Below are 23,247 nucleotides of genomic sequence, written 5' to 3'. Positions count from 1 at the left end.
CTATTATTAGTAATTAAATTAACTATTGTTATTAATCTAAATCACTATTGTTATTAATGTAAATCACTATTATTATTCACTTAATTCCTTATTATTAATATAATTCCCTATTATTACTAATTAAATTCTCTATTGTTATTAATCAGTACTATTAGTAATCTAATTATAATTATTAATACAGTTTTAAGTGTTAATCTAGTTATAATTATTATTCTAGTTCCCTATTAAAATTCTAGTTCCCTATTAAAATTCTAGTTCCCTAATAAAATTCTAGTTCCCTATTAAAATTCTAGTTCCCTAATATTATTCCAATTCCCTAATATTATTCTAGTTCCCTTTTATTATTCTAGTTCCCTTTTATTATTCTAGTTCCCTAATAATATTCTAGTTCCCTAATAATATTCTAGTTCCCTAATAATATTCTAGTTCCCTATTAAAATTCTAGTTCCCTAATAAAATTCTAGTTCCCTATTATTATTCTAGTTCCCTATTATTATTCTAGTTCCCTATTATTATTCCAGTTCCCTATTATTATTCCAGTTCCCTATTATTATTCTAGTTCCCTATTTTTATTCTAGTTCCCTTTTATTATTCTAGTTCCCTATTATTATTCCAGTTCCCTATTATTATTCTAGTTCCCTATTTTTATTCTAGCTCCCTTTTATTATTTTAGTTCCCTATTATTATTCTAGTTCCCTATTATTATTCTAGTTCCCTATTATTATTCTAGTTCCCTATTATTATTCTAGTTCCCTATTATTATTCTAGTTCCCTATTTTTATTCTAGTTCCCTTTTATTATTCTAGTTCCCTATTATTATCCCAGTTCCCTATTATTATTCTAGTTCCCTATTTTTATTCTAGTTCCCTTTTATTATTTTAGTTCCCTATTATTATTCTAGTTCCCTATTATTATTCTAGTTCCCTATTATTATTATTCTAGTTCCCTATTATTATTCCAGTTCCCTATTATTATTCTAGTTCCCTATTTTTATTCTAGTTCCCTTTTATTATTCTAGTTCCCTATTATTATTCCAGTTCCCTATTATTATTCTAGTTCCCTATTTTTATTCTAGTTCCCTTTTATTATTTTAGTTCCCTATTATTATTCTAGTTCCCTATTATTATTCTAGTTCCCTATTATTATTCTAGTTCCCTATTATTATTCCAGTTCCCTATTATTATTCTAGTTCCCTATTTTTATTCTAGTTCCCTTTTATTATTTTAGTTCCCTATTATTATTCTAGTTCCCTATTATTATTCTAGTTCCCTATTATTATTCTAGTTCTCTATTATTATTCCAGTTCCCTATTATTATTCTAGTTCCCTATTTTTATTCTAGTTCCCTTTTATTATTTTAGTTCCTTTTTATTACTCTAGTTCCCTATTATATTTACTCTAATTAATATTAATATAATAGGCGTTTCAATAAATGCGTGAATCACAGAATAAAATAGTCACGTGTTTATGTTAGTTTTATTTCATAGCGTGCGCGCGTTTTTTTTCTTTCAGGTGGCGCGTGCGAAATTGAGCGAGCCCTTTTTTTAAATATTAAGCAGCTTGCGCTTTAAAATATCACGCTTTTACAAGTGTGTCCTGGCTTTCTGTATTACTACTTCTAGGCAAATCGCTGAACAGGTTTTATTTAAGCGTCTATTCCCTATTATTATTAAATTATATATTGTTATTAATCTAAATAAGTTATCCTATTATTAGTCTAATTCGTTTTTATTTATCTAATTCGTTGTTACTTATATAATTCCTTATTAATCCAATTATTATTATTAACCATCTAGTTCCTATTATTATTAGCCTAATTCCCTTTATTATTAACTTAATTCCCTTTATTATTAACTTAATTCCCTTTATTATTAACTTAATTCCCTTTATTATTAACTTAATTCCCTTTATTATTAACTTAATTCCCTTTATTATTAACTTAATTCCCTTTATTATTAACTTAATTCCCTTTATTATTAACTTAATTCCCTTTATTATTAACTTAATTCCCTATTATTATTATTATTATTATTATTATTATTAATATAATTAACTATACTTTACCAAATATAATGCAGATATCATATTAATATAATTAACTATACTTTACCAAATATAATGCAGAGATCATATTAATATAATTAACTATACTTTACCAAATATAATGCAGAGATCATATTAATATAATTAACTATATTCTACCAAATATAATGCAGATATCATATTAATATAATTAACTATACTTTACCAAATATAATGCAGATATCATATTAATATAATTAACTATACTTTACCAAATATAATGCAGAGATCAAAGTAGGCGATATGAAGAATCGAACAGGATCGCAGCTCTCTCTGCTTCTTTTGCAAGCGATGGTCGTCTTCGGATTCATCCAGCAACGGGGCACCCCGCCCTCGGCCAACCTGACAAGTACCAGAACAGGCAGGAGCATCGAATGGACCGCTGGCACCGGGAACTCTGGCCCTCCGCTGATGTCGTGCCAGAGCGGTTTCTTTCCTTGCAACAACAGCGAGTCTTGCATCAAGCAGGAGGACATTTGCAACCACTTAAAGGACTGCGCCGACGGCTCCGACGAATGGTCATGTGGTCAGTATAAATAATTTAAATACCTTATCTCTTTGCTATTTAAGGCGTGGATTTGCACCCTTAAAAGGGAATAATAATAATAATCAGCTAAGCTAATACGCAAGGCACCACCCTAGGCCTAAGTCAGCTAGCGACTTGTAAAGCCAATTACCAGTGGCGGGGTTAGAATGCGTAGGAGGGTGGTGGGAAAGCCTTCGTTCCACACTTACTATTACCGTTAACCTCAACCAGTTTTTTATGGAAAGGGGAAACCGAAGATATAGGGAGAAAACCGCTTTAACCAGTGAGGAGATAACTTGCAAACTCAACAAAGAAAGAGTTGCTGTGCCACAAGCCGAGATCGAACCCTGCTCCTCTTACTGCGAGGCGAGAGTGCTAACCGCTTCGCCAAAATATCGCTTACCGGAGATTTATCTATCTGTCTATTCTGCTAATGTTATTCGCTTGGAACTCGAGGGTTGTGGATGATTTCTCAAAATACGCTTAAAAGAGAAAATATTGGTGAGTTTCTCTTATTTACATTAGTCAAAACTGACATTCAAACCGACCTTAACTACGTTTTAAGCTCTAGTCTAACCGTAGCTTAAGTGTGTCATTTATAAATATTCATAGTTGGCAGAGTAATACAAGCTGTATATTTTCTCGCTCTACTCCCAGGGCCGCCGAGACAAGGCCCGGGTCCCTGTAAAAAATAATTTCAGGCCCCCAAAAAAGTCATGACTACTGGAGATAGCTATACTTTTTAGGGGAGAAACCCGGGAGAAGCATATCTCGTTTATTCAAACCCGGGCCCTTAGGCTGCGCGGGTCCCGGTAATTTCTACCGGCTTCCCCCATCTCTTGTCGGGCCTGTCTACACCCACGCGGCAATTTGAAAAGTGTATAGAGCATTGGCAATATATGTATATAAACAAAATTTTGACGTAATATTTTTCCCCACAGTCTTCGGCCGTTGAATCGTAAATTTTGGCGGAGCGATTGAACGAATTATTATATTACACGCAACTTAGTGACTTTCTTAAAAACGAACATACAGTGTATACACATATTTATAGTTTAACGAACTTTAACACTTCGGAAGCGATAAGTTGTTATCCGAAAATCCACTTAAGACGCTCGTCACTTGACTTAACACGATAAGCGCGCGTTCGTAAGCGTTTTATTTATAGTTTGTTCCCATCCTTTCCGCCAAAATATTTCATCAAAATGTCAAGAATAATAAAAGCAGAACGAATACTTCTTACGACATTAACGATGTTAACTGACCTTAAGAAGTAAGCCTTAAGTGCAAAGTTTCCCCGAATTTCAACGAAATGTGACGTCGCTAAAGGCATGTACGTATATTATGTACACGTCTTCATCTATCTCTAGCGCTTAAATGTTATTCCCTCGAAATACGAACCATCTCAGACTCTAACTGATTTTATCAAAACACATTTTTTTCAGGGCGAAATACCCCATATAATAAACTATTACTGAGGAAAAATATGGTTTATTGATAGGTAAAAATCGTTACCCATACAGTCAGGTGGGCGGCATAGGATGCACGTGCCCCCTTAATGTACAGTTGTATCATGTATGTACAATGCTGTTTTTTTTTCAGTTATGTGTCCCCACTCCGAATCAAATTCCTGGCAACGCTACTGAATCAGTGTAATTTTTCCATATTACATTGCTAGGTGGAGTAATATATACACGCGATAAATTTTCACGGGCCCCGGGGTAGGTGATAGCCCACTTAGCTTATCGCGGACCCCGCCACTGTCTAAAATATTACTTCTCTCCTTATAGACATTACAAAACTTCTGGTCCTACTTATGGTAATTAGACTTTTTAATGGCAATAAAAGTCGAATACTTTAGACCTGACACTTTTGCGGAACTAAACCTTAAAAGCCGCTTGTGGAGGAGCTCTCGGCAGCTTAGGACAGGCGCGTAGTTTTTAGCAACGCGAAATTGCTTCGGCATTCTTTGGCACGAGACACAGACAAAGTAATGGAATGAAATCCCCCGGGACCTAAATTCTTCTATTTCGTTTTATAAAGTCGTGAAAACAATAAAAATGATGAAAAAAGAAGGCTTAAAGGCCCTTCCTAGAACCCTCCGTAAAGCGTTTCCTCAAATTGTCCGGAAACGAAATTACATATTTTTCAGAGGCTCGGGACTAACCAAACGAGAACCTTTTCAGTTTTCACCCTTTCCTTTCGCGATAACATCGTTAAAGTTTCCAATTTTTGGGTCGTTATACGGCTCTTTGTCTAAAAATATGACGTTTCAACGGCAAACTTAAAATGCTATAACTTAAGTAAATGTCCGCGAACATCTTAAGACACCTTGACGTTCTCATCCATTAAAGTTGAACGGTCAAGCTTTAACCATTTAAATAGCCCTATATCCCATTAAAAACTAAAATGTATGGCGAAAACCGCGTCAAAAAATATTGAGTGGTTAATTTTTAATAAAATAAAGAAATTTCGGGAAATCGAAAAGTGCGCGTCCACCGCGACATCTGGTGAGAAGTCGGTGAGACGGAAAAACAACGTAAAAGCGCGCGCTGCTGAAGACGCAAAAAATGTGTTTTGCACGCGCGGCGCGTTCCAGTTATAAGAGACTTAAGCCTAAATTTCGCGATTTTAAAAGTTACGCTAGTTCGCAAATCGCTCATACGGGGTTAGGGGCGCTGGCGGCAGCCCCTAATATGGCGGCGAAAATTCAAACCCAACCACCTGGCGTTATTTTTCGTTTCAACTTTTTGGGCCAAAAGCTATTTTTTCAAGACAAAAAAAGGTACGCGTTAGTATATTGAACGTCTTGTTAATCTTTTGATACGGCAATAAGGCCATATTTGGAAAAGCTTGGCCGTTCCCCTTTAACAACGTCAGCTGCCTAACTTAACTTCTTCTGTTTTGCGAAAGAGAAATGTTTTATTTTAAAGTAATAATAAAACGCAATTTCCAATCTTGATTATTGCATTCGTATTAGTTATTCGTTTTTTTAATTTCGCTACCTCAGTTCCAAAAACAAGTAAACCAACGCGTATTTGCTTTGGCGTTTTGCGAAAGAGCATTTCCACCTTCACATATACTAAACATATTTTAAATGTCTCTGATATAGTTTCAAGGTTATCGAGTTGTTAAAAAGTGTCGCGCAATATTTTTTTTTTTTTTTTTTGCTCGTTATGAGCCATTGTGACGGGTGGGACAATACAGTCCGCTCGTCCACTTGATTAATCAGGTGCGAGATATGTGTTACGGCCACGCCAACGAGGGGATAATTGGGGATAGGGTTGGGACACCCGTGGCGGAAGTATGACAACCACCCGTTGGGGGATTAGTGGTCGTCCTCATACGGCCTTCCACAAACTCTGCCTCCCGGACGCCTGGGATTACAGGAGTGAGCCACTACTCCCGGCGTCGCGCAATATTAATTTTAATAATAATTTTTGTTATAATATTTTATTGTGATACCAGGGGTACGTCAAGTTATTAAGATTTCTTGCAAGAAATGCAAGATTTCTTGCGATCTTGCTAACTTGACGATTTTCAAAACCGGAAACAAGAACTTTTGATCTCACAAATCTTGCGAGATTCCCAAGATTGCTTTCGAGGTAGTTTTTAACAAGATTCAAGATGGCGTCGAATGCCAATGAATTATTTGGCGTAGCTCTAAAAGATGATATTACGGGAATAAATTATAATTTTGAGGTTTCCACCGAAGAATTCCAACGACTTGTAAATGGTAAATATATTGGTAATTGTTTTTGTCGTTTTTTTTTAAATTAAAGCAACGTTTCGAACTATTATTTCCAAAAAGGCTTAAAGTTGTTTTACTTATTTTACAAATCCAGCTTATCGAAGAAAATTGATAGACAACTGACACTTTTTTTAAATTCTTTTAACTAAGAAATTGTCTTGCAAGAACAAAATATTACGGTAAGATTTAGATCTCGATAACTTGACGCGCCCCTGGTTTTGGAATTCTTCGGTTTCCCCTTTCCATTAAAACTTGTAGATGTTAATGATAATAGTGAGTGTATGGAGTTGTTGGATTTCAGATGACGTCAACGCGTCTTTGGTACTCGTTTTTGAAAAACACGTCTTTGAAATTTGCACTTTTGAAGAGGTTTAATCGAAATTGTAATATTGGAGGCGCATTTAAGTACTGTCTTCTAATGGCTAAAGATATGAAACGCGTGGCGTAGTTGTAATAGGGCCGTCTGTTCATGATGTGTATATCACGCTGCTTAGACGTTTAAGTTACCATAGAGAACTCGTAGGGGTTAACGGGAAAAGTGAGTATAGGGAGCTATTGGCTCGCGTGGCAACCCTCCTACCCGTTGTAACCCGGCCACCTGTTTAAAGGCATTAAAAGTCGCTAGATGACTTGAACCTAAGGTGGTGCCTTGGGTATTAGCCTAGCTGATTATTATCTGAACATATTGGCCAACGCTCTTTTTGGAAAAGATTCCTCTAGGGCTTTTAGCTTTTAAAGGTCTGCGCTTTTAGGGCACCAGATTATTATAGGCAAGCTAAGCTAATGTTAAAGGTTGCTTCGCTCGGTCGCTAGGCAAACGTTCTTACATCAGATACGAATGTTTGTTTGATCTAAGAGTACTTTCACGATGCACTAAACGAGTGCATTTGGAGAGAATCACGTCCGTCTTCGACTATCGTATAAGGCCAGGGGCTTAGGGTCTTTAAAGAACGAATCCTTTTATTTTTTCGCTGCAAGAAGTATTTAAGCTTTTTCAATATTGCTCCAAGCTTATTTCTCTATTTTCTTTGGAAAACGTAAACTATAAAAGCCCCGTATCAGGTTCTTGCTAGGGACGACTGTAAAGAAATCACTCGTATTTAATTTATTTTTCAATATAAGTCTCATTTATTTTTGATATTGAACTATATAATCTTAAATTTTTTAGACTTAAAGGTTTATTGAATCCTTTTCGTTATTTTTATCGTGCTTTGTATATAAAGAGCAAAACGTAATTAATAGAAATCAGTCTTCTTTCAACGTACATCTACCGTCTTGATTTCAATTCTACCCTTTAGCTAAATTCAGTGCTAGTTAGGGAAAGCTAAACCCACAACGTTACAAAAGAGTCGTTACCACCCTGAGCACCATATATGTATTCTTAATAAAAGCTTACACCAATATTTAAATCTAATGGTTTTAATACACATTCTTTTAAAAGTCGGATTTTAATTTATTTTGTTTCGCGAACCAAGTAAGGGAATTGAGCGCGAAAAAGTTTGGATTTTTTGCACTAAATTAATAGTCTATTAGTAGTTTTTTACATAATAATTAAACAGTCCGTTCGGAAGCATAAAGCCTGTGGTCGGTGGTGGCGTTTTATTTTTCCCGATTCCGCGGTAGAGCATTTTCACTTGGCAAATTTTGTAGTAGCAGCAGTGGCGTAGCCAGGGGGGGCACAGGGGGCACATGCCCCCCCCCGAATCGTATGGTCGTACGTACAAATATTTTTATTTTTTTACTTTTTTTCATTGGTGTGCCCCCCCCCCGAAACAAAATCCTGGCTACGCCACTGAGTAGCAGCGGCGGCTGCAAAATAACAACAAACACTAGGAAATCGTTTTTCACTACTAATTAGAGCGATACACTAATAAATCGACTAATTAGACCATTTTATTTGTAAATAACAATATCGATTATGTTTAATACGCTGATAAATTGGATATACGTCTCAAGTGAAATCGCTGTCATCATACAACCGTGGGCAAGCCAGTCGGCATTCAATACCGTCACGCGTATCTAAAACATTGACTTTTGCGTATGCAGTGGCGTACCTAGACCCTTTGACGCCCGGGGCGGGTCACGAATTTGCCGCCCCTCCCAATTTCCAAAAGAGCCAAAACGCAATGTAAAGTATATATAATATAATATTATATTACTGTAAATAAGCGTACGATATTGTGCAAGCCTAACATTATGGTACGACCAAAATTTTAACTGTTTTGTACAATAATTATTGTACGTCAAGGCAGTCTAACAATGTAAGTTAAAGTGAAGTAGAGTAGAACTCGTAATTCGTTAAGATGTGATAGACGTATTTCAACCGAACAAAATTGCACTCTTTTCTATTTTCGTGCTATAAAGGTTTTAAAATTATATTTCCCCATCATAGCGTACGTAGACACGTGTTATACGTGTCTACGTATAACTAACTATACGGTATAATTAGTATTTAGTAAGAATTAAAACGGATTATATATAACGGTATATTAGTATTACCTAAAAAAAATTTATGTCGTGCACACTACTACATCATAACAATATGGAACGTTTGAAGGAAACGATAAAGTTTTGGTTTCACTTTAGATCAGTGTTGCCAGATGGTGGGAAATTTCCCATATTGTGGGAATTTTTTGGGTTAATTGTGGCTCTGTGGGAAAAGGTAATTTTTTTTCAAAAACGTTGATTTTGTGGGAATTTTCATGTCCGCGGGTATTTATCCTATGTTTTTTTTTTAATTTGACTATCAACAGAAAGCCCGAAATTATCTAGAGCTGTGTATTTTCGTGAATCTTATGATTTTATAAATAATATAAAGGAGGTGCCTCCTAATACTGCAATCAATCAATGCACAAAATGTTTAAACATTGTAATTTCAATAAAATTTAATTTTAAAAAGTAATTTTTCAAAATTTTTGAAAACTATGGCATTTTTTCCGTTATGTTTTCCTTGGGGGCGGGGTTAAATATGGGTGTGGGAATTTGTGGAAAATTTACTACCCAGCAATGCGAATTTCAACTTTCAAACATTGGCAACACTAATATTGTTAGATTTTCGATTTTAAACCAAGGGTTAATTCAAGATTAATAAACTTGGTTAACAATTTACTATATGTATTATCAATGTCATGTAAAATTAATGAAGTAAAAACAAATACAGAAAAAAAGGACTTACAAACTTAAAAGTCGGTGTCAATGTCAAATGAGTAATCTACACTACACAGCACAGATATATTTCAACTATCCGTATAACCCGTTTCCGTTAATCTAAAAACTGAAAACGATCGACTAAAACTTCGACGGATATTTATCTACGGTTATTACTACGATAGTAGCCGCCGGACTCAGGAAAGTAAAATTCGTATTTAAAAACTTGTATAATTCTAATACTTTCTTCATTTATAATTATCCCCGATTTATCGAAAAATCTTTTCCTAAGGACTGAAAACCTTGTGCCGTGATAGAATAAAATAAAAACAAGGTCATAAAATGAACTAAAGAGGGGCCCTCTGGAACTCCCCAGGGCCGTAGCTAAGTCTCAACAAATTTTTGGATTTTTTCAATCCTTTGGAATGGTTTTTTTTTAATTTTTGTGGGGGGCCCCTAGGTATGTGCCTAGGATGCCTACCCTTAAATCCGGGCCTGCTCACTACGAGAAAAGACTAAACGTTAACCATTACTAAAAATACGAATTTTTTTCTTGGGTGAAAAATGCCACCCCTAGAAAGTGCCGCCCGGGGCAGACCGCCCCTCCCGCCCCCCCCCCCCATAGGTACGCCACTGTGCGTATGAAATAGTTGAAATTCTCATCCAGACAGCGTCACTACTTCACTTGGTATTTCATATGAAGCTGATGTATATGGAGAATTGGTTTGGCGTAAAAAAACATTTTGCTTCAATCATTTTGTTGAAAACGACGAGGAATACGGATTTCAATTTTGTGGACTCGAAAACAACGTTCAATAATTGAAATTCTGATAAAATATCTTAAAAATACAATTCCTACGTTATACTTTCAAATGGACCGTTATTAATTTGCTATGTTAGTTAGTATAGTAGTATATAAATAAATTGATGTCAAAAAATCTAAACTTTTTCGCTCATAAAACCATTTAATAATAAGTGTTTTCATAGGATAAAACGCAATTATAAAAGGTGTCGAACGAGGAATTGAAAAAACATTCTATACGTATACGGGCACTTCCATTTCCAAAAACAAACTTTTGTTGAATTCCCATCAGACCATTAGCGAAACCATAAGAAGTATTTCCTCACAGAAGCGCCGTCTGATGCGAAATTGGGGAAAGAAATATACTATAGACGTCGATTTATTACCCCAGTGGCAACTACGCTACAGACGTTACGTGGTCACCGTAGTTCCTTCGATGGATACTGCGTGGAAGAGCTGGATATAATTTTTAAAAATATTGGAATGCTGAAAACATCAGTGCATAAAAAACCAAATACATGTCGTTTTTACCCACGAACTTACAATTTTCCATCTTCTAGATAAGATTTATCGAGATCGATACACGTTTTGAACCTACGCGTAGAAACGCTTTGCGGAAGCTTAGACATTCCGCGATATTCACTACATATACGCGAAGCTTAAGCCGTCTATTCATTTAGAATTAATCTGATTGGTTTCTTTTCCGGTTTGATATCATTTATTTTGCGCAGACGATCTTTCGATGATAGACTATCTGAATCTGAAGTATCGGAAAAGGCCGGACGAAGACCGCGAAAAGAAGAAGCATCGCTGCGGTAAGAATTGCGCGTAATTCCGCTTTAAGCCTGGTTTTCACTAGGCTAAAAAACGGCGGAAATTGTTTTACGCAAATATATTTCCGGCGGATTTTCCAAGGCTTTTCCGCAACTGGTTTCCACTGGTGATTTTTTCCAGCGCTTTGTAATTTGGCGGTTTCGATAGCGCATGCACTGAAGATTGTATCTTTACTGACTCACAGAGTTAAAATGGACGCCATAGATAGCTCCAATAGCAGTCCACCGATTTTCTTTAATTTCATGGTTTTTAAAACATCTATTTGCTTTTTCATATAAAAAAGGATAAGCGCGAACCTCTTCTTCATTCATTCTTTTTTGTTTAGAAGTCATCGTGACAAACTGACTAAATTACAATAACAATGTTTATAAACTAAACGCGTCGCTTTTTAGGCCTAACAAATTGAATCAAAGTATCAAACCGAGAGTAGTGAGCTAGGGACGTCAACTCACGATCTACACTGATTGGTTAGCACATTGCGTTGCGTTTGAAAAACTCGGAAAAATAGAACTTCCATTCCGCGCTTGTTCGCGGACTATCGCGAGCTTTCCGTAAAATTTTGCGGAAAATATTTTGCCGCAAACGGCGCGGATAGCCAATTCCGTTGTTTTTTCTTGGAGGAGGGAAGTATTCTGGAGTGCAAAATCCCATAGCGGTAATAAGAACGTCCTTTCCCGCCTACTGCTGTTAGAATTACCCAGACTACCCCGGTTTTTGGTCGGACGTCAGCTTTATCTGCCATCATTCTAGCTTGATGACGTCCGACCAAAAAGAGCATGATGGGAATTTTACAAAGCCGCAGGTGGCGCCCGACTTTTCCACTCCAGAATACTTCCCTCCTCCAAGGTTTTTTAGCCGAGTGAAAATCAGGCTTTAGAGAAAACCACCCCTCTATAAATTAATTATAATTAATTACCGCTAATGTTGGTGGGAGGAAAGCGGTTTTTGTTTTACGATGCCATTAACGGGTTCTCGTGACTTCAGAGCTGCGATTGGTGCCCGAAGATTGCGCTTGTAGCCGGAAGAGCGTCTTCTGCGAAAACAAAGACGCCTTTCAGATACCCTTCGACATACCCCAAAACGCCACCGAATTGTAAGTACTTTACTGATTTTGCACCCTATTACTTTCCGAATTGGAATACGATCAGTTCATATCTATTCACACGATTGTAAATATTTCGGGGCCAAAGCTGAAGGGCTCGATTCATAAGGACGGGGCCTGTGGGCTAGGAGGATGGAAATACTGGAGGGGAAATATGGGATTCATAGGCCTGGCAATGTGGGGAATAGGCGAAACTATAAAGTAAATTTGATCTTAACCAACTTGTTAAAATGGGGAAACAAAATCACGTGACTACCATTTCATAGCCAACTTCTATTTGGTAACTCGTGTTCATAGTTGGCCGTGTGACGATAAATAAAAAAATTATTCCTTCCAGATACCGCAGACAGCTAATTAACTTACATCCTTCTATTACAAAATGTTTTAAATAATAATAATAATTATATAATTTTTATGAATCGATCCAAATTTAAACCATTATTAGCAAAATAAAATGAATAATAGTTCGTATTGCTTAGGATAGCTGGCGCTGCAGTTCTCCACCAAGTCACGTGACTACCATCTTTTCAGCCCCCCTGGACTTTATAGTTTCGCCTATTCGGACATAAGATACTAGATACACCTAGCGGACACCGTAGTCAAAATATCGTCCGCGTGTTCGTTGGGACTTGGTTAGAAATGCGTGCCGGTTTTAAAATCGTGTTAAAGATTTATTTATTTTGTCTTCAAATTAAATAAACATCTCCGAAATTAGTTGCGTAGAATTCAGGTAGAATATTCGTGTTTCAACTTGTACAAAAAATCCTTGTGAATTGAATGAAAAGTAGTTAAAATTTATAGAGACAAAAAATTCCGCCTATTTTAACGATGGCGCTACGCTCGTATGTCCGAAATTGTATAGATCTCGCGTTGCCGAAGCTAAAACAGCGAGTCCGTGATAGGGGAATGCAAATTTCTGTTCCAGGTACGCAGTATTATATTCCTAGCTGTGGGGGACATCTCAGTAAGCGCTCCCCAATGAGCTCAGAACACAAATTCAGTGACAAATTTTATTTGATATGGGTATAATAAAATTTAATTCAGCGCCCCTATTTGTAAGGCACCCCTTGACCCCCCCCCCCTTAATACGACCCTGTGTAAAGAACAAAAATTGTCCCTAAAAATGGAAATTATCCTTACGCTCGCCATTTATTTCGTAGTCTACCCTATCCTTAAGAAAAATTGTCCTTAGTAAGGACCGGAAAAGGTCCTTAAGCCGATTGTAGCGTATACGTCCTCTTTATACAAATTATGATACAAATTGAAACTTTACATTTAGCTGCTTAGCGAATTCGAAAATTTACATACGGTAGCAAAGATAAATTATAAATTGATATTCTAATTAATGAAATGATAAATTGCTAATCTTTTAAAGGTAATTGTTCCCTATAAATAAATGAATATAGTGTATTTAAAACTAACTAAATTTGACGTAATATTTCCCCTCAAAGATTACAGATCTTTGAAGAATTTTCATCCGCCTATTATTTATTTTTATGCCTTCCATTGAAATAATTGTATGAAATCTGAAATAAGCAGGCCTCCTTTCAAAATAAAATTATAAAGTTAATTATCTTCTCCTGGCGAATCGTAAGAAAATAATTTATCGTAAGGAGAAGAGTAGAATACGAATTTTTGCATGAAATGGGAACTTTTCCTTGGCGTATCCTTTTAAAAAGAAAACATATTTTTTAGAGATATTTCTGGAAACAACTTCGAGAAATTGGAAGCTATAAATTTCACCTATTTGCCCGCCCTTGAAACGCTGTAAGTATTCAGATTTTCACCTACACTACTAAGTTTATAATTTAAATACTTGATACGCAATAAGCCTAAATTCTATAAAGTCATTACGCTTGCCGAACTTGTTTTAATGTATCGCTTTCGTCACGAGATACGTAGGAGTTCAGTTCAGTTTTGAAGGTTAGATCTTTATAAAAAGGGCGACTCGTCGAATTTTAATTCATTTCTTGTTCAACTTGTTAAAATGTCTTTCATATTTTAGCGTAAAAGGCTCGCGCGTTTTTTTTTTTCATTTCAGGGAGCACGTGCGAAATCGCTAGCGTCCATTTACGCTAAAATATCAAGACGCGCGTGGAACCTTTTAACAAGTCAATAAGACATAAATAGATTTTATGCTAGCGTCAATTGGCTGTCATAGTGAAACGTCACTTCTACGTCACGAGTGACGCGCCCGATACATCTAAACAAGAAGGCCAATGTTACTTTATAGAAAGGCCTACTCCAACTAATTGAAATATAAACATGTATTTAATTACAGCATAGCTACGACAGGAGTCGTGCGATCTTTGGGATGGGATACGTTCCGAAACATGCCAAATTTAGTCAGTTTGTAAGTAGAAGCTGCCAGTTTGTTTCAAAGAATCGCTAAAGACCTAGAACCATTCCTTTTATTTCCAAAAAGTGGTATATAGGCTTTTGTCGGTTTCAAACGAAAATGACACGCAGCGCCTCTCGTGGCGAGATCACGCGTAACTTGGTTAATAGTTTTTCCCCGCCCCCATTGAAATTAATGTAAAGTTGGCGATAATTAAACGTTAATTAACCTACCAAATGATATAAGAAATATTCAACTGACAATTTTTCCCGTTTATACGAACTTAAATGTAATATAAAATCGTCTTGAAAAATCATTTATTGCTTTATAACATTCAAAAATAATATATATGTAGATAATCGAACGCAAACTTTACCTAGACGAGCAGATGTTTGGTTATCTACATGGTGCGGGAAAAATATTATTTTTGAATGTTATAAAGCGATAAACGAGTTCATATAAACGGGAAAAATTGTCAGTGGAATATTTCTTATATCATTTGGTAGGTTAATTAACGTTTAATTATCGCCAACTTTACATTAATTTCAATGGGGGCGGAGAAAAACTTTTAACCAAGTTACGCGCGAGCTCGCCTCTAGAGGCGCTGCTCGTCACTCGCTCGTACTCTATACGAGGGAAAGCGAAACATTTTGAAACCTTGGAATGTGTTGATCCGTCTCGAAATTAGGAAACTGTAATTAAATTTAAATTACCTGGCAATGCAACGCTCGATTTCCATTACCAATTACTTTTAATATTTGATTCTCGGATAAAATTTACTTTAAGAATAAATTTGCTTGAAATTCGATCGAGTTTGATCCGCGAATCGTGTAAATCTGAAACACGGATTCTTCAGGAATTTTCGGAATGATCTCCGAGTAAACACGTCCGCAAAGAGGAAATGTAATCTCTCTATAAAGTACGCGTGACCAGCGTCCGCGTGGTCCGATCGCTTTAGCTTATCTTCCGTCGGTTTGGCTTAATTAGCGGACCGGCAGACAGACAGAGAGAGGCTGAGAAAGACGGTTTATCTCACATATCATCAACGACATTCCAATTACCAAATTCCGCGCGCCTTCCGAAATCCGAGGTTGCGAGCGGACCTTGCGACGATAAAATGTGTTTATACTAATCATGACGGGACAAGGATCAAATAGAAGTAGGAAAAACGCAAATCTAAGATATTGCGCGGAATCTCACCGGGGAAATATTTCGGCACTTTGGGCGGGAGCATAAAATTGGGAATAATACTGCTAGAATTACAATTACTATTTCGGTTACCATGGTTACGTTGGACCTGTTCTGATAAGACTACGAAATTCATCTTTATAATTAGGTGGTAGCGCCATCTATATTTTGTAAAGTTCTATGGATAAAAATAAATAATTATTAGCTAACTCACCGTAAATTGAGTTAAAAAGGATCGTGTTGACAGAATAAAATTATTTTTAAACAACTTCAAAGATTTGTTTGTTACGAGTAATCATACATTTCAATTTCGCATCAGATTCGCGAAAAAATTCAATTGCAATATAGTTTCCACCACTAGAGACAGATGCCGCCACGGTAGAACGATAAAGTTGATAAAGCCTCCTTATTGAACGAAATTGGTCCCGCGCCAGCCAGATTTAGTTGTACCTCTATTTATTCCCAACTCAATGGGCGGGAGTGGGCCACGGTGTAATTCTCCTCGGAATTTTGTCACCTTTATCCGAACGCTCCACCCCGTTAGAACATTTCTCCCGCCAGACTTTATCAAAGTGTCGAGATGGGAGGAATGAAGTAGACCGACATTGATTGTAAACGGACATTCCGTGGTTGGACGATGTCGGGTAGACTTATTTGTCTCGCCAAGAATCCGCCAATTTTCGGGTCTGCGAGTTACGCGGGCTTTTAAAGAGAAAGAAAATCCAAGTCTGGTATTCCAGTCGAGTTTTCATCGACTGCGCTAAGACCCCGACTAAAAAGAAAATACGACTTTCATTCGTGCTGATTTCAACAAAAAACTGGACCCGTCTAAGAAAATAACCTTTTCTCAAAGATGAACTTTGTACGGCGAAAGAAAAGGGTTTATATTATAGCAATAGATAAAGTTTCTAATATATTTCTTGCCCGTCCTTACGCCGTGAAAATCGAACGTTAACCTTATCGGGCTCGATGCGATCATTGGGCGCGAATTTCCCATCATATACCGTGATGAAATCCCCGGAAGTTGAATGTTTAACCGCGTTAATAGTTAACCTATTGGGAAATTATTAATTAGAATACACTGTTGAATAATTTTTGGGTTGACCTTTTCATCAGTGTACTTCGATTGTTTAAAGTGAGGTATCAGCTCTGGTGAACAGTAAACGGATAAAGGGATACCAAAATAATAATGTTAAATAAAATGAATGTACAAACTCTATAAGTCAACAATTCAATTCCCCGAACGTCCTAAATTGGATTTTGACGAATCCCCAAATATTAGTGTCTTTATAATCAGTTTAAGCGAAAGAGTACTGGCACTGACCAAACTCTTTCGGGTTGAGCGTGTAAAGAAGAATTTTCTGGAGAATTTAAGATTAAAAAAAAACAACCAGAGCCTCCAACGCGTTATCAATGATGGGCGCACTCCGCTCATTTTAGAGAGGCTCGGAGCGTTTGCAGTCGGAATGAGCGCTAACTTTCGAATAATTGAGAGGAGGAGAAGAACGAAGCTGCCTCTATATTTAGTTATTAATTCACGAGATGATCTAAGGCGCTCTTGAGAAGAGCGTGAGATATGTCAGGCTAGAGTGAGCTTCTTTTGAGCAGAGATTGCATTTAAAAAAATTGCCCATCACTGCGCGTTATATTCAATTTTATACCCCCCCCCCCTACAAACCGATAAGCAGCGCCGAAAAAGTCCAACTAATAAGAGGGAGTGGAGTCCTTTGGGAGCGACATAAATACTAGAGACAATCATCCCTCTAATCTAGGATAAATTGAACGATTTCCAGCGTAACAATGAAAGTCGTGTTTAGCAAAATCCTCTCCTTTATTTTCTTGACGACCCAAAACGGCCTTCTACGAGGTTTAATTTACTGTCGTAAACAACTTAAAATCGCTGTTTATGGATGAATAGTTCAAATAACATTCGTTGCCGTACGTAGTTTATTACTGGAACAAATAAGAGTCACGTTGCGAGCGAGCTGAGAATAGCGTGTAATATATTTGGGGACCGTCGGAGCGTAAGATTAGGATCCTTAGAACGAAATTAAGCCCAGCGGTGTTTCGTGTACGCGTTTTGGTTAATTAACGAGTTTCCGATAACAACTTGTTTGTAAAATAATGTTTCGTTCATAAAGGTACTTAACGTCTAACCACCTGATGAATTTGGAGGAGGGAACGTTCCTATCTTTGGAGAAATTAAAATTGCTGTGAGTTTCGAATTTACTTCTTTTCATTATTTTCTCCCTGGTTCCAAAATAATAATGGAGAATGATTAAATGTGGTCTTCAAAGTAAACGAAATTTTTTTAATTTTTGTCGGGGAAATTTTTAAAGAAAAATGTTTCATTTTAAGTTAGTGTCGCTTAAAGATGTTTTTAGTGTTATTGTTAGATTACTTTTTTTTAAACTTTCGACTTTTTTATTTTCAAACATTGAATTAAAAAGCGGCGATAAATAGCTGCGTTCACACTATAGTTTGAAACCATTGGAATAATACTGCTAGAATTACAATTACGATTTCGGTTACCATGGTTACGCGGGACCTGTTCTGATAAGACTGTACGAAATTCATCTTTATAATTAGGCGGTAGCGCCATCTATACTTTGTAAAGTTATATGGCTAAAAAGAAATAATTAGCTAACTCACCGTAACTTGAGTTAAAAAGGATCGTGTTGACAGAATAAAATTATTTTTAAACAACTTCAAAGGTTTGTTTGTTACGAGTAACACATTACACAGTAATACATTTCGCATCAGATTCGCGAAAAAATTCAATTGCAATATAGTTTCCACCATTAGAGATAGATGCCGCCACGGTAGAACGATAAAGTTGATTAAGTCTCCTTATTGAACGAAATTGGTCCCGCGCCAGCCGGATTTAGTTGTACCTCTATTTATTCCCAACTCAATGGTTTGAAACATCTTTCATTGGTTAAAACCGGGGTTTTAAATTTGCCTTCAAATAATCACAGTGACTTAATGCATAGACTAGAGTTGTTAATTTTCCGGGAAAATAATATGCTGAAAAATTTCCAGAAAATTTTCGGCAAATCGGGTTTTTAATGTTTTTAACTTTTTATCGATATAAAATGTCTAATAACAGTAAACATACTTACATTGTTAATCAGTTTAAACTAGTCTAGAGGTTTAGTTTTACTTTTAGATTCCAAAAAATTAGGCGAAAATGCCGCTTTATTTAAATTTGCAAACAATATTAGAATAATCGTGGAATGGAAACTTTTTTTTATTTTTTTCCGAAAAATACGGAAAATTTTCAGGAAAAAAGGCCTCTGTCACATTCCGGAAAATTTTCCAAGCGGAATATTTTCCGACTTACAACTCTTGCATAGACTATGCTTAATGTCTAAAACTGACTTACTGCGCCTGTAGAGGTGTTCGAACCGCTTCGCTTCCGCGTACTGGGAGAGGTTGGCCGCCGGGAGAATTGTTACCGCTGAACTTCTCTGTACATACTGAACTATTTTCGAAAATTTAGTATAAACGTCTTCACTTAAATAATAAGAAATAATTTATTCTTGTTTTTTATTCAAATATAGAGTCTTGTCGCACAACCCTTTATATGAAATGGCCCAAGGAACTTTCGAGGGACTACATGAGTTAAAAGAATTGTAAGTGTCTTTTCATTTATCCTTTACAACCATTATATAAACGCGTTTTTATCGGAAATGCATTTTATTGAATATTTGTGCCGATTTTGCCTTAATTTTACAATGCTTATTCGCATTTCAATTTAAACCAAAATAAACATGATTTAAAACGCGTGTCGCTAGAAAAAGAACATTTTCTTTAATAGTGTTCTTCAGATTGAAATTTATAATATTCGGTATTTTAATTTAAACGGTTGAAATATTGTTGTTAATTTTCCGGGAAAATAAAAAATTTAAACATAAATTACTTTAAAGGGTTTAAAATGTTTTAAACTTTTTATCGATATAAAATGTCTAATATCAGTAAACATACTACAAAACATTAATAGTGTTACATTGTTAATCAGTTAAAACTAGTCTAGAGGTTTAGTTTTACTTTTAGATTCATAATAATTAGGCCCTTTATTTCAATTTGCAAACAATATATAAGACTAATCAAGTAATCATGGAATGAAAACTTTTTTATTTTTTGCGGAAAATTTTCTGACTTACAACACTAGGTAGAAATATGGTATGATATGCGTCAAAAGTTCGACATAAATATAGCTTCGCCTCTTGCTTCCGAAATGTTCAACAGCGAAGTATTAAAGCGAAAAGTAAACCGTAAAAAATGACCACGTTACTATTAATGTGGTCGTTATAGCTTCTAGAGCGCTCTGTGGCGTTGCCCCTTGGAGCAAGCCACGATTCTCCACTATACACGGGTGGATTGAGGGGAAAACAGCAAAGACCAGCGAGTTAATATTAGGCGCAGCGTAAAAAGAATAGTTAGTAGATCGGCGAAAGGCGCGAAACAAAGAGCCTATTTAGGAGGTAGATTCTTAGGGGAAATAGCCCGGAAATTCCCTTCAAGGGTACGGTATCTTAATTAGACCAGATTTCTTAAAACGTAAACCCGGGCAGTTTTGCGGGTATTACGTCTTTCTCGTCCGCCATAAACTAGGAACACCGGAAGTTGTACCCAATTTCGGTTCACCTCCGCTTTCTGACTCCCCACGACAAAAAGGGGAGAAGACGGGAAAGATGTGGGATTGGGGCGTTTCGGCGCTAGGAAAAATATCGACGGCGCTAAATCGACCTGTTCGGAAAAATACTTCGCGTAGATTAAATATAAGTTAATTACACTTTGCCGACACGATATTTCAAAATGGCAAGCTTATATTAAATGAACAGCGGGTTATTAGAAAGTAAACAGTATATCTTCCAAATATACAGGGTGTTTTAAAAGTTATGCAAAAATTTTAAGGAGTTGTAGGGGGTGAGTTGAGAAGTATGCCTGTTTTTTTTCCCGCATTTTCCTACGATGAGTTAAAAGAGTGCCAGAGAGCTTCAAAGTGTGGCCTACTAGCAACTGGAAGTAGGCTGCAACGAGCGCAAAACCAAGCAGCGGGGAAACGCGAACATTAAGATTAGGGTTCGTGTGACAGGTAAAAAAGGACTTTGTAAACAAATCGAGGTAACCAGCGTAAAAAGGTAACTTAAACAGTATTTGAAGTCCCTGCTGCTTGGTTTTGCGCTCGTTGCAGCCTACTTCCAGGGGTTAGTAGGCCACACTTTGAAGCTCTCAACAGGCATACTTCTCAACCCACCCCCTACAACTCCTTAAAATTTTTGCATAACCTTTTGAACACCCTGTATATATAATCCAAAATAAATGAATAGTGACTTGAATGCAATTAAACCTTTGGTTTCTTGAAAAGGGAAATGATATTTTCTATTATAATAGTTCATTGGGCTAACTTTAATTGCATTTGTAATTTTAAGCAAAGCGCAAAAGTCTAAATAATTGCAGTAAAATTCAGTCGATGGCCTACCATGGGTATTAATTTATACTTGATTATTATTCCCATCTTTTTGGCCCTTTTGTAGAGTTGAAATTGCAATTTTGCTCATTAGAGCTCAATTTTACCGAAATAACAAAAACCTTTCAAATAAGCTCTAAAAAAATGCCAGAAAAACCGCCAGAAGGAAAGAATATATCTTCTGAATTGGATTGTAATGTCTGGAGAGTATTAAAACTTAGTCTTTGTTTCACCAATAATATATTTATTTTTACTATATATTACCATAGGTTTGAGGTATCATAAAATTATGATATTACGCATATCCGCCTGTGGTTCAAGAAACACTGAAAATCTCCAAAAATAATCATTATCTTGAAGTATAAATAAATAAATTCTTGGATCTACTAAACTTTAAATATTTATATATTTAAATTTCAAAATAGTAGAGGCTTTTAAATGCGGGTCTAATGGAAACACCAATATTAATAGCGTCGTTCAGTGAGTTGTAAATTAACAGAACGAATTTCCGTCTTCCCTTTTCGGCCTCGATTATTAAACATTCAACAATTTTTCTTGAGAGGAATTACCCGTAGTACCATTTGAATTTAAATTTAATCTTCTAATAGGGTAAAATTCCCGAATTCGAAATAGGCTTAATAATTTTTTACCGTTTTAATTGTAGAGATCTGAGAACTTGCGAAATTTCCATAATAAATCCGGAACTATTCCAACCGTTGCTCAAATTGGAAAAACTGTAAGTTCACTCGTCTAATTTTAAATAACGCTTTACAGAATGTTAGCCTAACATATACAGGGTGTCAACTAAAATATGGACCAGGGCGAATATCTCCAAAACAGTTTTAGGTACGAATTTGAAATTTTTGGGTCGCATAGAGTGTGTAGGGGTAAACTTTCTTTGAAAATTTCGATGACCTTGAACCGTGTCCTCAAGGTAATCCAAAAACTATCTCGAGAACCATAAGTGTTAGAAAGTTATTTCCAATTAGAAAAATGTTCCCCGTCACGTTTTAGGTCTAAATAGCGTAGACCCAATCGGATTCCTTTTAACCTTGCAGTCCATAGGTGGTTCCTTTTAACTTAACATTGCGTATATACTAATCTCCACCACTCTCCCTCTATTCGGCTTTCCGTTGCTACGCAACTCGTTTTGAAATTTTTAATATTTAGGCTTAGTTTATCTATTCGGTGTTATTATAGTCGCAAGCCAGATTTCCCGCACGGTACTGACGAGTCCCAAATAGTACGAAACCGGTCTACCGTTGGAATTTCTGGCTATTTAATTTAATTTAATTTAGTTTTTCACTGGAAGATCTATTTGGTCCGAGTTTCGTGTCTTTTTGTTTGCTCGAAGACCTATCGGTACGAGCTATTAGTAAGTTTTAAAAATTTCTTCAAATTTGCTTAGGGTTTAGCTTTATTATCCCTTTTCATAATGGACTAATCTACTCATTCGCTAATTTTATCGACCAATAGGAAGTCGAGAAAAATTTACCAAAATCACAATGGTCGTAAAAGGGAAAATTGCAAGAAAGCGCTAATAACTCCAAAATTTGCTAAACAATCTTATCATGGTGTGAGATTTTAATATTCGGAAAATTGTATGACCTTGAACCATGTCTTCAAGGTCATACTAAAATTATCTCGAGAACCATTAGGTTTAGAGCAGAAATTCCAATTTAAAAGTTAATGGTAATGTGACGAAGAACAACTTTCTTATTGGAATGTTTGCTCTAAACCTAATAGTTCTCGAGATAATTTTAGTATGACCTTGAAGACATGGTTCGAGGTCATACAATTTTCTGAAAATTAAAATATCCCACGATGATGATATTGTCCAGCAAATTTAACACGACTTGTTATGGAGTTATTAGCGCTTTCTTGCGACCTTTGTGATTTTGGTAAATTATTATCGACCTCCTATCACTCGAATCCGATTGGGTCTACGCTAAAACGTGATACGGAACACTTTTCTAATTGGAAATAACTTTCTAACACTTAC

General features: G+C 36.1%; 1 protein-coding gene across 2 annotated transcripts in view; it reads left to right on the top strand.

The window, feature by feature from the left end:
• Positions 1-2,342: 2,342 nt before the first annotated feature.
• LOC149933026 (relaxin receptor 2-like) overlaps positions 2,343-23,247 on the top strand; it is a 34,600-nt gene continuing 13,695 nt past the window's right edge. For both annotated transcript variants that reach the window (XM_090156631.1, XM_090156630.1), the window contains exons 1-8: positions 2,343-2,607; positions 11,039-11,122; positions 12,126-12,234; positions 13,939-14,010; positions 14,525-14,596; positions 17,911-17,982; positions 19,333-19,404; positions 21,910-21,981. In XM_090156631.1, the coding sequence (XP_090012757.1) occupies positions 2,373-2,607; positions 11,039-11,122; positions 12,126-12,234; positions 13,939-14,010; positions 14,525-14,596; positions 17,911-17,982; positions 19,333-19,404; positions 21,910-21,981 (788 nt within the window). In that variant the 5' untranslated portion in view covers positions 2,343-2,372. The remainder of the gene's footprint in view (positions 2,608-11,038; positions 11,123-12,125; positions 12,235-13,938; positions 14,011-14,524; positions 14,597-17,910; positions 17,983-19,332; positions 19,405-21,909; positions 21,982-23,247) is intronic.

This window comes from Leiobunum rupestre, chromosome 8 (genome assembly GCF_980474605.1).
Source record: "Leiobunum rupestre chromosome 8, qqLeiRupe1.1.hap1, whole genome shotgun sequence".
NCBI lineage: Eukaryota > Metazoa > Arthropoda > Arachnida > Opiliones > Sclerosomatidae > Leiobunum > Leiobunum rupestre.
Note: the sequence above shows the minus strand (reverse complement) of the source record. Positions and strands in the feature narration are given on the sequence as shown.